The sequence below is a fragment of the Drosophila virilis genome, chromosome 5 (genome assembly GCF_030788295.1).
Source record: "Drosophila virilis strain 15010-1051.87 chromosome 5, Dvir_AGI_RSII-ME, whole genome shotgun sequence".
NCBI lineage: Eukaryota > Metazoa > Arthropoda > Insecta > Diptera > Drosophilidae > Drosophila > Drosophila virilis.
This window is the reverse complement of record NC_091547.1, coordinates 18,900,031-18,916,026: the sequence shown is the minus strand read 5'-3', so window position 1 is coordinate 18,916,026 and position 15,996 is coordinate 18,900,031. Positions and strand designations below refer to the sequence as shown.

At 42.0% G+C, this 15,996-nt stretch overlaps 3 protein-coding genes across 3 annotated transcripts; 2 read left to right on the top strand and 1 right to left on the bottom strand.

Annotated features, from left to right (window-relative positions):
* Nucleotides 1-110: 110 nt before the first annotated feature.
* Nucleotides 111-7,614, bottom strand: SerT (Serotonin transporter). The gene is made up of 7 exons (XM_002049423.4): nucleotides 7,030-7,614; nucleotides 6,632-6,908; nucleotides 3,654-3,864; nucleotides 3,135-3,587; nucleotides 2,688-2,982; nucleotides 1,438-1,638; nucleotides 111-1,382 (listed from the first exon to the last, which is right to left on the bottom strand). The coding sequence occupies exons 1-7, from the start codon at nucleotides 7,237-7,239 to the stop codon at nucleotides 1,137-1,139; spliced, it is 1,893 nt and encodes a 630-aa protein (XP_002049459.1). The 5' UTR covers nucleotides 7,240-7,614; the 3' UTR covers nucleotides 111-1,136.
* A 4,254-nt stretch (nucleotides 7,615-11,868) lies between these two features.
* Nucleotides 11,869-14,378, top strand: PIG-Z (phosphatidylinositol glycan anchor biosynthesis class Z). Its single transcript, XM_002049424.4, has 2 exons — nucleotides 11,869-12,123; nucleotides 12,183-14,378. Exons 1-2 carry the CDS (start codon nucleotides 11,955-11,957, stop codon nucleotides 14,135-14,137), a joined length of 2,124 nt encoding a protein of 707 aa, XP_002049460.1. The 5' UTR covers nucleotides 11,869-11,954; the 3' UTR covers nucleotides 14,138-14,378.
* A 998-nt stretch (nucleotides 14,379-15,376) lies between these two features.
* LOC6625922 (cuticle protein 16.5) lies at nucleotides 15,377-15,991 on the top strand. The gene is made up of 2 exons (XM_002049425.4): nucleotides 15,377-15,507; nucleotides 15,569-15,991. Exons 1-2 carry the CDS (start codon nucleotides 15,502-15,504, stop codon nucleotides 15,905-15,907), a joined length of 345 nt encoding a protein of 114 aa, XP_002049461.1. The 5' UTR covers nucleotides 15,377-15,501; the 3' UTR covers nucleotides 15,908-15,991.
* The last annotated feature ends 5 nt before the right edge of the window (nucleotides 15,992-15,996 follow it).

Sequence of the window (15,996 nt, the reverse complement as noted above, 5' to 3'; positions counted from 1 at the left end):
ATATTTTGGCTAAAGCGAATGTTCTCATTATCTTTGCAGTATGATTATATCCTACAAAATGAAACACTTTCTCGGTTTTTTTGGTTTTTTGTTTTTTTTTTTTACTACCAAAATTATATTTAATATCATCAAAAAACAATTGTAAATGGCTGTTCTACAATTGTTTTTTGCAGTGGACCAAGAAGAAGAAGGTTGACTGTGAGAGTCTAGACTTAGGCATATGCATTGTACAGGGTCTTCTTAACGAGTGTAGCTAATGTGTTATTACCTTGCGATAATGCTATTAAAAAGCATTTTTTACCAATTTACTTTCACATTATACAATTATTATTTAACTATATTCTAATAGAAAATGGAACAGCTTGAATTACTCTTCTTTACTGAACTACAATAATACTTAGTTAATATTTTTGATATTGTATATATATATATAGTAAGTTGTAAGTTTTAGATAGCTTGTAGATTTGGCGAGTATTTTAGGCTAGTTTAAACAATGAGTTGTGCACTAACAATCGGTATACGGTATTACAATTACAATTATTATAACTTTATACGATAAATACTTGCAGTATAAAATGTAACGTGAGCAGCTGGCCAAAAAGAAAACCTCTGCAAATGGCTGTTTGCAGAGATTTATTTGTATTATAACAATTGTGTCACCTTCTTCAACATCATGTTGTTTAAACCAACCACTCACTGGCCAGGGGAAATTTGAGCGGCTTGCAGCTGGTGATCCTCAGGGCGCAGTTATTGTCCTCGGCAGCAGTTGTTGGATAGCTTTTCTCGTTGACCGAGCCGAGACTTAAACTATGGCTAAGACTAGCACTAGCACTATATGTAATAATATCATTGCTATTCCGTAAGTTTGTGTTTGCCAACCGGTCCTTCTCCTCCACATCCGCATCGAATGCGACTCCCGCGTCTGCCTCCATGTAGCTAAGATTATTTGTGTGGTAAGCGTAGTAACTGTTGAAATCCAGCAGTTTATTACTGCTACTGCCAACATCTGATGTTGTTTTATTGGCTGTTGCTGTTAATTTTGTTGTTGTTGTTGTTGTTGTTGTTGGTGAAAAGCTTTTACAATTTAAATTATAGTTTCTGCTGGTGTGTATATTCAAATGCACAGCATTGTCATGTCACACCGAAGTGCCCTGTTGACCCGGCACAACCGAACCACAACTCACGTCCGGCTTGAACGACTGTTGCATTCGCTGCTTGCAGTTGCCCCTCGACGCAATGAAGAATTTGTATATCATGTAGATGGGTATACACATTACCGATGAACAGGTAACGGCCCAGCCCACCTGAATGCTCCACGGCGGATAGTAGAACTCCTCGCCAAGCATTTCCTTATAGCCCAGTATCGAGAATATAAATATGGTCTGCAATAGAACATAGATTATAGCTAATATCTTGTCTCCTTAAACTGTCACCTACCAGCAAGAATACTGGACTTATATAGGTCCAACAGATGCGCCAGAAGATGCCCGGCTTAGAGCCCAACATTTGCTCCACATCCGAACTGAAGCGATCAACGCCATAAAACCAAAATACGCCCGCAGCTTCGACGAATACCACAAAGAGTATGGCCAGACCGGGTCCGTAGACATTCAAAAAGTTGACCAAAACAACACCGCCCTGAAAAGCAAAAGTATAGAAAGATAATTATAGCAGAAACAAGGTACATTTTATAAGATTAAGTATAAGCAACCGGAACGGGGAACCGCTGTCCTTCAGGAGATGACCGTTTCGCCCCATTTGCATTCACTCCTTGATCCATTCCACCAACGGAACGAAGACCCTTTATTCAATCCTAATGCAAACGATACTCTTTCTATATTATATATTTAAAATTTTAATGAGCCCCAAAATGTACTTATTGAAGAGTATCTCACATGGCTTTAATTTCTTATCAGAAATCTTTCTTTGTATTTCTCTTTAAGCTCAAGCTCCTTTGATAACATTATACGCATTTCCAAGCCAAAACAATAAGAATGACCCAAAAAAATGGATGCAATTTTGCGAGTTGCGATTGATTAATGGATGCAGGCGGTGTTCCGGTTAAGATATGCATAGAAATGGAATAGCTTGATCCGTTGACCGATACACAAGTCGAGTGGCCAACTTAAATATATATGTGTATATAGAGGATACTAAATTACAATTTCAAATGTAATCAGGCAAAGTGGCAATGGACAAACCAGGGCGTCAAGTGTTTGGCCAAGAGCAAAGCCAGCAGCAACAACAACCACCTTGGCGAGCTGGCAGTGTTGGGTGCTCGACCAGGCCAAAAGCAAACAAGCGTTCGACCCACCAGCCTGACAGGTGATAAAAATGCAGAAGCAAATGCGGAAAGATGTTTGGACGCTGGGCAGGGCACTTGACTGAAGCTGAGTATGTGAGATTAACTGAAGGAACGATAAAAAGCACTTAACATGGCAATCCATCGTTTTTTGCCTCAGCCAAACTGGCATATTTAAACAGTTGTCCATTCGTCCGTCCCACCCTAGGTCCGTCCAGCCGCAAGACAATCGCCAGTCATGGCAGTGGCTGCGTTTAATGAGCCATGTGTGTTGGCTGCCCTTCAGCAGCTTCATGCATATGGAGCAGCCAAGGCGTCCTCACGCACTTAACAGTTAATTAAACGAATCACTTCGCCTGATAGATAAGCGACAGCAGCTACTTACATAGGTCATTGTGGGGAGAGCGCACAGAAAGATGAACATGAGCAGCAGCAGCACGAATAGCTCACGTCTTCGGCCAATCACACGTGGATACTCATCACACAGGGCTGTTATCATCGCCTCCAGGCCGCCAAAGGTGCTATCCAGTCCCAGTGTGATGAGCATCAAAAAGAATATGATGCTCCAAAAGACCGAACCACTCATCGTGGCTATGGCCTCGGGATAGACAATGAAGACAAGCCCCGGCCCCTCCAGGCCCACCTTATCGATCGATGTCTTCTGCACATAGGCCATGTAGCTAAATGGAAAATTATAAAATAGGTTAACCGATATACATATATCGAAGTAGCTAAACAGATTTCCACTCTTTTTTCACCGGAGTAGGTGAAATTGTTAAATGCCCAAACAGAGTCTTATATGTAAAACCCTTTGATTATATTAGGTACTCACCCCAACACCGAAAAGATAACGAATCCGGCTAGAAAACTAGTCAGACAATTAATGCTGCTGGTTATGAGCGCATCTCGGTAGCAATTGTTATTAAATTTATTATAGCTAGACAGGGCGAGCAGCGTGCCAAAGCCGGGACCCAGTGAGAAAAAGATCTGTGAGGCAGCATCGATCCACACCTTGGAGTTCTTCAGCTTATGCCATTCGGGCGTCAGATAATACTTGATGCCCTCATCGGCGCCGGGCAACGAGACGCCGCGCACCAGCAAAATGATGAGCACCACATAGGGTGCCAGGGCGGTAACCCAGACGACCTTGCCGGCGCTACGCACACCCTTCCATAGCGAGAAATAGACGAGCACGAATACGCCAAAGACACAGAGCGCCAGTGTGGGCTTGACGGGACCCATGAAATCCAAGCCGTTGCTCTTGTAACTCTCCAAAACACGACGCCTGAGTTATAAAGAGTTTCACAAATAGTTGCTTATTTTATTTTATGCCTTCAGTTCTGGCACTTACTCGAAAAACTCCTTGGCTGGCGACGTGGCCAGCTCCGTGAAATTCTCGTTGGTCACGGGCATACAGTTTAGTGTGTTCCACGGATTATCGCACGATGTCCACGGCAATTTTGAGGTAAATGAGGCGAATAAATAATACACTGCCCAGCCAATAATCGTGTTGTAGTACATGCCCATATAGATGTCGATCAGACAAATCGCATAGCCAACACCTATGTATGTAAGGGGTCGTCCATTTTTGAGCATTATATTATAATAATATTGTTTCACTTAGAGCTAGAGAATAGAATTCTAGAGTATACAGATCAAGTAGCTTTCTCTTAGTCGGGCATTCCCGACCTCTAGTACATTTACTTGTCCAATTTCAAGTATTTTACCCAAGAGATTGTCGAGTTTCAGCTCGTATTCAATCTTACTTCAAGTGCAACCTACTAAACCAGTTCTATGGCACAATTTAAATCTGAAATCTTTTGTATCAACAGGTAGCCATTGTATGCTTCTGTGTGTGTGTGTGTGTGTGTGTTCGTGCAACATGGGAATGCCAATCTCTGATTGATAACGATGAGAGAAATCATCAAGTTGAAATATTCCCACGTGACATTTTACACATTCCTGCTTATTGGACACGAGGCGAGCGAACAGTTAACTGAGATGTCTTCACGGATTCCAATGCAGGGCATCTAAATACACTCACCTGCCTGGCGCCCGAGACCCCCACCCCCTCTCCTGCCGTTCCACGACACGATTTATTTGATGATGCCAATAAGACACGTCACGTGATTTTGAGTTGGTTTGCAGCTTCGCTTTGCTTCTACTCAGACTTTGCCACAATCAATTTTTATTATACACTTTTAATACCCTATATGAAACGAATGTGGGTAGCAGAGAGGGGTATATTGAACTACTGGAAAATAGGGTACAGAAGAAATTATCTTCGATTACGTTCTTTTTAGTGAAATATGTTACCCCTATTAGATTTGGTAAGCTTTGTAAGTTTTCTCTGTGCCTTAAAACACAGATAAAAAAGATAAAGTATTTTCTTTGAAACGTTTTATTCATCAAATATCCTGAATGTTTTATGTATATAGTATTGGTGTCTGAGAAAACGTCTATTTATTTTTTGATTAACTTTTTAAGTTGAAGTTAGAAAGAGTTTAACATCCCTATCGAAGCTTTATACTGTCTCTTAAAGTATCTTCTTGCTATCTGCCGGGAGATAAATGTTTATTATTTATAGAGAGGAGCATACCAAAGATGTGTTAGTTAAGTACAGGATAAACGCTAGTCGAGAACTCTCCACTGACACACTTACAAATTTGTGTCTTCTCTTTTGCCATTTCTATTCAATTTTAATCGCCTGGCAGAAAGTTGGCGCAAAGGTTTCGTAGAGCAAACACTTGTTGAGCAAATGATGACTGCCACAAAGTAATGTTTGCCGTTCAGCTCAGGGGTCGGGGCTCCGGAAGCGAGGCGAGGTGGAGCGGTGCCCAAGTGCAGGGCAGTGAGTCAGCAAAAAGTTGGTGCAAGTTTAAAGCGCTGTCAGCCGCACAATAAATCCACTTGTACGGGAAAGCAAAATCCATTTGGCAGCATTTTGTTTGCCATTTAATGAAATTATCAACTTGATACGCAAAAACTTTCGAGTGTCTTCGTATCGGAGATAAGTCAATTTTAGTAGGCGCCACCCTGGTGCACAATTTAATTAGAGCTCATATTGCGCCTGATTTGTGCGCTATTCAAATATAAATTTCACTTGAATGCGGCATTAATTGTTGCAACAAATTTCACTCTGGCTTATCAGCTAACTTGGCTCTCAGCACAAAAACTCAGTTCAGCCGAGTGCGTGTCCTTTCCAGGCCGACTCTGATAATGTCGTCAGCAGCACGAGTTGGACAAAACAATGTAGGCAAACACGTCCTTGGAGACATGTGTTGTCCCCAGGCTGCGGGCCACTCGGCCACTCGGCTCCAAAAATCCAACCCAAATTTTCTGTAACTGGGCCGGTTCGGTACGGTCTTATCGCAGCCCAAGCATCAGCAGCATGAAACTCGACCATCACAAAATTTCTGACAGACTTACAGGCAGGGCCTTCATCACATGTGCGTTGAAATAATATGTGTTATTAAAGCTCTTAAAATTAATATTGAATTTATATACAATTTATGATATTTAGCTGCAGGCATTCAACTGTGCAAATATTGAGCGATTATTTGGCCGGCTTAATAGATGCCAATATGCAGTCTTACTCGCGGCTTTTATTCAATATTTGTGATTCATTTATGTGAAGCGGGCATAAACATAAATTACAGGTAACAAAAACACCTTCACCTAAGGGTATTATGTGGGAACTGCGGATGGAAAATGTAACCTAGATATGAATAAAAATGGCATAAGCCATTGATGGTGATTTTAAGCATAAGATATAGCTATTAAATTGAAGCATTAAATGAAAACAAAAAAACCAAATACTTTTTGTGTATATTTCGTGTACACATATTAGATCTCGATCAACATTAAATACGATTTAACAAATGTTGAGGGAGTTGTAAGCAAGGTTGACTAACATTAATAATAATAAATAAATAATCATATCATATTTTTGAACAATCAACTTCAGATTTGGGGGTACTAAATCTATACAAATATATTCATCAAATTTGTCTCTGGCAAAAAATGTTTTAATTTAACCAATGCATCGATTTTTAATGATATTGTGCAAAGCGCGCTCAGATATCTTCCAACTTATTATTACACAAATTATTTTATCACTTATGATACTCTAGAACTGCGTGCCTTGTACTGCCTTTAAAAAAAAGGACGGACCTATTTAATATTTCAAGACTGAGAGACTAGCTCGCGACTCGACTAACTCGGCTGTTGATGATCATCTAGAATGTAGTATATACTTAATGTAGTATATACTTAATTATAATACCTACAAGGCAATAAGTCAGTTTAAAGACAGCTCGCTTGACTCACCCTTCAAGGCCGGACAAATGCGCTTCCAGATGCTAAGGCAGCCGCAACGATGGAACTGACCCAGGGCCAGTTCCATATAGAACAGCGGCAGGCCGCCAAAGATGAGAAAGACGCAGTAGGGCACCAGAAAGGCACCACCGCCATTCTGGTAGCAGATGTAGGGAAAGCGCCAGACGTTGCCCAGATCGACGGCAAAGCCGATGACGGCCAACAGGAACTCGGCCTTTTGGCCCCAAGTCTCGCGTTGTCGCTCCGTCACGGAAACGACCAAAACGCGCTGCAAGAAAAAGAAGAAGAAGAAGAAAAAGTCAAAGTTAGCGCCAAGTGGGGTTTGGGGGTGATGCCTGGTTGCAGTTGCAGTTGCAGCTGCAACGGAAATTAAAATGAATTCCACTTGCCTCATTGTTGGCCAAACGCGGCGCCAGCGGATCGGTGACTTTGGCAGGTGTCGCAGTGTCGCCATCATCCTCGTTGGAGTCATCCTCATTGTTGGGCGACTCCTTGTCGTTGCCCCACGGTGTGGCCGTTGCCGTTGACGCCGATGTTGCCGCCGCATTGTGCCCAAACTCGGTGCTGTTGTTCTTGCTGCTGCTCATGCTGCGATCCATGTTGCTGCCAACCGTTCGAATCTCTGGTTGTGCCTGTCCGGGCGACGTTGCCGAGTACGGCGATCGCGGCACTAGCGAGGCCAGCCGGACACTGCCCTGCGCCACGGGTTGCGTTTGTGGCTGTGCCACAGCCGAAAGCCAGAGCCAAGGTCAGGCTCGTGCACCCAATATACCTCTTTCTCTCTCTCTCTCTCTCTCTCTCTCTCTCAATCCCTCCCTCTCGCTCAGTCGCTTACTGTGTGTTGTTGTTAGGCCTCTTTAGCGTTCGCTGTGCATCCAAATTTGCACTTTGCCCTCAGTGTTTACATGCTGGCCGGCGCATCCTTTGGCGGTGGGTGTGGCAATGGCTGCGGTGGCTGACCTTGAAACTGCAATTGCGATTGCCATTAACTGAAAGCGGTTAAAGGATTACTCGTAACTTCAATGGATGCACAACTAATGAGACTCCTCCCCATCGCTGTTCACACACACACACACACACACACGCATACACGCCCAGAAACACCTATTGGCAGTGGCATTGGAACATTTGTATAAGGTAGATTATATATTCAAAGGTATGAGCTAATACTAGGGTGCTTCAAGCCGATAGAAAATTAAAGCATATAATATATGTAAAAAAAAAACATAAAAAAAACAATAATACAAATATTATTAATATTTAAAATCATATTTCAATTGATGATAACAATAACAATCGTTAAAATAACTAAATGATAAATAATATCCTAGTATCCTAGAACTACATCTATATATTCTTTATATTCATTGCAGTATTTATCAAGATCAAAAAAGACATTGCTTTTTTACTACTTTTTTATTCGATCCATAATGGGAAATAATCTAATTGCGGCACTAAGCAAAATATATTGCCGACATTTTAGCTGAGAGATATCAAAGATTGTATTTAGGAATTCTAAGTCGGGTATTAATAATGGAAACTTTAAGAAATATCATCTATCTTTATTTTTTTTTTACATTTAATCGAATTTAAGCAAACAAGTTGTTTCTTTCGATTAGCCAATATATTTCGACTGCTCGTCGGCAGTTTTCTTAATTTAATTTATATCATTCCTATTTTGAATAAGCTTCACTTGAACTAGTTAAATTCGCGCTACTAATTATATGTTGTTATATGTTTTGAGATACTTTATGTAATTTTTTGTTAATGGCTGCCCCTGACCAGAGGCACACATACGCACTTCTCGGCCAATGTGTTTGTATTCACTCGGTCAGATTGGATTCCCTGAGGTGTCCTTTGTCTGGTAATCTATGGCTCAGCGATTGGGCCGAGCCGCGCTGGGGCCGACGGCGGCCAGTCGGTGCGCATCGCTGGCCAAATTGACGATGTTCAATGTCAATGCTGTAAATACTTATGGGACTTAAATAGGCTACATATTGGCCTGTTTGGGCATTGCTTGGCCTTATTCTGGTCCTTATCGGTTACCGTTGCGATGTGAGCATAGCCAACGGCGGGGCTTAAAACTATTGTCCTCGCAAATGTTGTCATTTAAAATATTTTGGATACTGGATTGAACCTGTTGGATTGTTTGCATAGGATTTGTATTCCTATTTGTTTTATCTTTCTTGTCTCGCTTAGCTCTAATTTATTGCGCTCTTGAATCGTTAGTTAAAGACAATTGCATTGCCTTCTAATTATCATTTAATGTTAGCAACGCCTGGCACCTGTCGCATTCACAGCACATATCTTTCAAAATACCTTGTCGATATGTAGGTGAAGCTGCCTCATAACAAATTCTGATAACACAAACAGCACAGCGCGAATTCGAAATAATTAAAAGACACTTAGAGATAGGGAGAAAACGAACGACATGTGCGAATCGCAAATTAATTGCCTATGTTAATTTGAGATAAAAAACAAAATATAAATAAATTGCTTACAGTATAAAAAACATAAGTAAACTGAGCATCATGTGGACTTATCTAAGAAAATTTAAATCCAAATCGGATTTTGTTAATCAAGAATCGGATAATAAAATTATTATTAGCCAATAAACTATGTGAAATACATAAAATTCCTAATATACTCGTGTATCTTAAGAATTTTATAAACAAATTTAAAAATATTATATATTATATTTTATATTAATATTTCTTTTCAAGCTTACATATATAAGCTATACATAATATGTTGAGCATATAAATACATAAATAACACAATTTTAATAAGATACGATAGCTGATTGCTCACTTTTCAAGACAAATTTTATTTTGAAAAATAATATTTAATAAACATATATTGGGGAATCAAGATCTTCCAGGAAAAGTAGATGAAAAAATGTAATAAATAATATAAATTTAATATTATATTATTTTATTGGCTTAAAAATATTTCAGCTGTTTACTCACTTACTTTTAATTAAGTATTTTTTTTTGTATATATATTTAAATATTTTACAAGACCATTCGTAATATCCACAGATATTTCAAGTCATGCATATTGAAAACCACTTGAGAAAGCAACACTTTATTCTGTCTATGTTCCTTTTTATTATTATTATGTATTGAAAACTTTCACTTATCTGACTGAAGCTGAGTTAGTCAAAACTTTGAGTGGCGCGCGCCGCTTCGCTGTGGCAACTGCTGGCGCTGCGAGCGAGGCGTCTCCTTTTATACGCGCGATGCGCAGGCCGAGAAGACGAAGCGCGGCCAGGACAACAGCCGAGCCGAACTGTTGTCCTTCGTGGTCCTAGGGTGTGTGTGTGTGTTTTTTCTTAAATATATGCGGGCTTTGCTGAGCTTGCGACGGGGTCTGCAGGGCTGCTGTGGCAGTCTGAGCCGGACAGGTGGCAACTGTAACTTAAATTGCGGCAAACTGTTGCTTTGCCAAAGTTGATTGAATGGCAAGGTACTGGCCAGGAGGTGGGCTGTTTTTTGAAAAAATTAGTCGCTGTTAAATACATGGGAAGCCAAAGAAGAGAGAGAGAGAGAGAGAGAGGGAGAAAGGGTAGCGAAATCTTAAGGTCACTCTGACCAGAAGTAATTCATGAGAATTGCATAGTAAGGCGGAGAGTGAATTCAGAAAAGTTAGGTAAATTTTTGTAAGCAATTATTATAAGACAACATTTGGAAACACACACACATATACGTATAAATGCATACAAACATCAAAAACTTATCAGAGCTTTAGTCGAGAGTGCACGACTAGGCGATACCCTATAGTGCCCGCGCTCTTCTTTCAGATCCCAGTCCAAGTTTAAAAAGCTTGGAAATTTAAAAAAAATCTTCGTTATTTTCTGTGCTTCACATTAACAACTAAAGTTTATTGAGTTTCGTACCGGTTTAAATATTAAAACTACACTCTATAGATAAGTACAGTACTGTACCCAGACTTTGTTTATATTATCGTTAGGTTTTACATTTTTTTAAATTAAGCGCCGCATTTGTTGGGTTTGCAATTGGTATGTTAAGAATTTATTCAAAGCCCTCGCAAGGCTTTCTAGGAAATCAGTTCTAATCAAAACACTTCACATTTCACCATAAACAATTATAGAATTTGTTAATTTATTTATTTATTGAAAAACTATAAATAGCACCTTTCGTACACGGATTTAATGTGCCCGAACTTTATGCCGATGCTAATTTTTGCTACAGAAATAATTCATTGCAAATATTGCGAGCACATGCAGCTGCTCGTTTCAATTATTTAAGTCAAACAAATCAGTTTAATTACAATTGAGCTTGGCGCGGGCGACGCGACGTTTACATCTGGGGTTACTAATGAATACTGATTGTGCGCGCCCTGCGCGGCGCACGTTTTATACGGTTGAGGTAGGTGAGATTTGCAATTGGGCGATCGACAGGTAACGCCAGCAAGTGCACAATATTTGCGCTCATGCTCGCTGATGCTGACCTCACAGCTGCGAGCTTTTGTAAGCGGGGCTTATATCAGGAGCTTACAGCTGTGACGTCATGCGCGTTATAAGGTTTTGCTCGCAGGCTTTGTGGCGCAACCTTTTGATCATTTAGACATGACATGGGTGGAACATTGAGGACTTTGCTGTTATTGTTGCCATTTCTTGGCGTGGGCTGTGATCAGACGTCGCGTCTGTCAATGGGCATTTGGATCCGCTTTAAGCCTGAGCACAAGTCATTTCTCATTGGCGATTATCGTCCAAATGACAATTTGTGTCGCGTCATCGTCTCTATGCATTTATGAGCTATTACACGCCCCGAAACTTATATAATTGTAATCGGATATCGAATTTCCTAGCCAGCGCCTACAACCACAAGCTGCTTGCATACGTCATCGGCGTGAAGGTGGCTCACCAAGAGACACAGTAGCAGCAGAAACTGCAGCAACAGTCGCGTCTGCCTAGTTGTTGTAATTAGATGCAAATGAAATTTACATGCTGCTTGCTAATTGCCGCGTAAATAAATGAGTTCGAGCACATTTGTGATATATGTACAAAATAAATGTTAAACATAATTTTTGTTGATATGCAATATGTTTCCTTATCATATAATTTAAATACCGTGTCCACTTTGGCGCCGTGTTGTCAGCGCAGTGGCACTCAAACTGTAACACACATTGCCATTTTGAGTATAACATACGATATATCGAATCGTTACCATCTCTGCCCTTCTCACACGGCGTTGCCACACTGTTTAAGTTATGTACTTGTATTTTGTAAACAAATCCAAAATTAAAGCTAGTTAGTTGACTTTTAAATTTTATTTCATTTATCCGAATAATGCGTATTACCCGACACTTGGCGCAGCTATGGGAAAAACGCAACCCCACGGCCGTTCACCTGAGCACCTATTTCTTCTTTGCATTGCTCCGCCTAATTCTCGTTTTTGTACCCCAATTGGGCTACGTGCATCCAGATGAGTTTTTCCAGAGTGTCGAGGTAATGACGGGTAAGTGAAAATGCCGGCCAGTGCACAATATTTCATTTAATTATTCAATACCATATTAGGTGATCACTTTCGTTTGGAGCACACGCGAACTTGGGAGTTCAATAATACGATGCCGGTGCGGAGCATAACGCTGCCCTGGGCGCTACTTCGCGTGCCCTGGAGCTTCTATGAGTTTGCGGCGCTATATGTGCGTGGCTGGTGGCAGGTGGAGCTAATCAATAGCTATGCTTATCTGGTGTTTCCGCGGCTCATCTACACGCTAATCTCGTACAGCAATGACTGGTGCCTGTATCGGATTTGCCGGCTTTACGGGCTGCGCCATGAGATCCGCCTGCTGGCGCTGGGCAGCAGCTGGGTACTGCTGGTCTTCGGCACGCGCACCTTTTCCAACACGCTCGAGCTGGCCATGTGCTCCTGGCTGCTTTGCCTGGTGGCCGAGTGCATGCTGCGCACGAATACGGTGGTGTACAAAAAGGAATTCCTGGAGGAGAAATACGATAAGGCGGCTTCGATAAGTGAACGCGTCAAGATTTGGAAGCTGAAGAATGCGCTGCCCGCGCACAATTTGCAGCATCTGTTCGCCATGTCCAGCATTTGTGTGGCCGGCGTCTTCAATCGGCCCACGTTCCTGCTTTTCGGCGCGCCCATGGTATTCTTCTGGCTGCTGCGCGGCATGGGCACACGCAGCGTCAGCTTTCGTGATTTCAATCTGCGCATCGGACTATTCTGCCTGTGTGCGCTGCCAGCACTGCTGCTGTTCATATTCTGCGACTCGCTCTACTATCAGCATCTGACCGTGGGCGAGCTGCACATGCTGCAGCTGGGGATTGATAACTTTGTGTTTACGCCATGGAATTTTATCAAATACAACCTGGACTCGGCCCAAACGGCCACGCATGGCGTCCATCCCTGCTATGTGCATCTGCTGGTCAACATGCCGCTGCTCTTCAATGTGCTTGGCCTCGCCGCCCTGGTGTCGTTTGCCCAGCTGCTGTTGCGCTTCTTTTGCGCCGAATATCAGCTGCTGCCGCGCTTTCAGAGCATTGTGTCCTTGATGTCAGGTGCCATCTTTGTGCCGCTCTTCTTTCTCTCGTTGATCAATCATCAGGAGCCGCGCTTTTTGCTGCCACTCACATTTCCATTGCTGTTGCTGCATGCGCCCAAGCTCATCACTGGATTCAGCGCCACATATCCATTCCAGACGCAGCACCCGCTGCTACGTTGGCTTTACGATCGCCTGCTGTGCAGCAGAGCCTCAGCACCGCATCTGCTGCGCATTTGGTACGTGTGCAATGTGCTGCTCACGCTCTTCTTTGGCTTCATTCATCAGGCTGGCATCTTTCCGCTGGCACAGCATATGTCGCATGTGGTGGCCACCAAGCCGGCGGCCACCCATGTCCATCTGCTTACCTCGCACACCTACAGCTTGCCGCTCCATTTGGTTAATGTGCCCAGCTCGCGTGTGCTGCACTTTAATCCGCAGACGCATCAACGTTATCGACGCCAGCGCGACTTCTTTTTGTACGAGTACAGTGGCCTGGCGCTGGACACGGTCATGCACAAGGTGAAACTCATCTCGGGCAATTGTGAGCTGAAGCGCAATGGCGCATCTCGGCTGCGCTACAAGATGTACCTGGCCATACCAGCTACACTGAGCGGCGAGCTGCACGAGGCACTACAGCGTTCCAATGCCAGCAGCTACTTGCACTTTGAGCTGGTTTCTGTCTTCTACCCGCATCTGTCCACAGAGGCTTTTCCACGCCTGCAGGGTCGCCATCCCTGCGATGTTGATGCGCCCCATTGGACGCACGACGATCTGCGCGGCACTTGCGCCGTGGAGCAGCCGCCCACGTTAAGCTTTGCCCACCTGAGTCGTCAGTTCAGCTCCTTTGTGCATCAGTTTGGGCTGGCGCTCTACGAGATCGATGTGCGGCGCAAGCAGCCGCGTGCAGCTACACACACGCTGGACCTGGACACAGCGCCGGCAACACCGCTGCCCGAATCCTCGTCGTAATAGTAGCAGGCGGCTGGCGTGGTTCTGTTGCTGCTGTCCAAAGTGTGTCTTATACCAAAGATTAAGCTAAACATTTTATTAATCTGTTGTTGGCATGAAATATTTGCAGCTCTAGTCATATAACGCATCATAAATATTCTGTTTTATCATTCGAACTAATACAAAACATATATAAATTAAACACATTCCTGCTTATAAGAAAAAAGAGAAAAAAAATGTCGACAAATCTCCTATACTTATTAACGTATTAAGGTTTGCATATAATAAGTTTTATTATATATATATGTTGATTATAATTATCAACTTTTTTTTCTTATTGATTCCACATTTGATCTTCTAATAGATCTATCACTATCCAAATATTGAAAGATATTTATGAAAATGAACGTTTGGCACTTCAAAGCTGCATCATTAATTTTAATATTATTAAGAAAGAAAATGTACAATTTTCTCTTTATTTACTATTAAATAAAATTTAATTGTGCTTAGTATTTTAATGTTTTCCTTATCAAAGGAATTATTAATGGCTTTTATTACATTTGATTTTGGTCTCAAATGAGAAAAAGCAACTTAATAAAATTAATAAAATGTTATTAATAAATAACAGGCGAGACATGTAAACTGTAAGACATATTTATTATTTATTAAGTTTATTTTATTCGACAAATGTTTGCAACAATTTCCTATAGAAGAAATGTGGTACAAAATCTAGATCAAATTATTTGCTGCTGATATAAATATATATTTTAATTATTTAATTGATTGAACATAGGAAATTAGAAAATAGTTCAGCTTGTTTTTTTTTCGAAAAACTAATCATTCCTTTTACAATTAAACAGCTTTTCAAGATATTGTAAAAGTTTGCTTAAGAATCGAATCTCAACTATTCTGGTAACCAGGCAACTTTGCAAGCTGTTTATCAACTTTATTTGACTGTGCTGATTGCTTGTAGGCTTGTCAAATAATCGCTGATAATATTTAATTGTAAATCTCAGTTGTCGCCAAAAGCTGGTAACATGAAATGGAAAATATAATCCATTTGACACGCCGCAATGTCGAGCGACAAACATTTGACACTGAGGTTCTCTACAAGGCGCGGCATCCGCGTTCATTGAACGTAACCAAGCAAAAAAAAAATAAATAAATAAATCAACAACAGCAAAAAGTTAAATAGAGTACAACAAAATTTCTTACTGCGTCCGCATTGTGTTCTAATTCAGCTTTTTATTTGGCTCTGGGTCTGGGTCTTAAGCCGTAAACTTGTTTGAGGGCGTCGCAAGCCTCAAGCCGCATTTTGGCTATAAAAGAGTCCAGGTAATTGGCCAACAGCATCAGTCGCTGACCATTCATTCCAAACCAACAACATGAAAGTAAGTAACAGGATCAGTGCAACACTTCGATCTCTAATCCTTTGATCTCTTGACTTTGCAGTTCCTCATCTGCTTGGCTCTCTGCTTCGCCGTCGCCCAGGCTGGCTTCCTGGCCTCACCGGTGGCCACTTACGCCGCGGCACCTGCCTATGCAGCCACTTATGCTGCCGCACCCACCTATGCAGCTACCTATGCAGCTCCAGTGACCACCTACTCGGCCGCCGGCCTGCCCGCCGCCTACTCCACTTACCACGCTGCCGCGCCCGCATACGCAGCCTCCGTGTACAGCGCGCCGGCGTACACAGCGCCCGTGGCCACCTATGCTGCACCTGCCTATGCTTCCCCAGTTGCCACCTATGCTGCTCCAGCTGTCATCAGCTCCTTCCTTAAGAAGAAGTAGACTGTTTGACAAAAGCATATTCCTTAAACTGCGCCCTTTTCATTAATTGAACACTGAATAAACTCTAAAAAATACTAAGAGAAATGTAT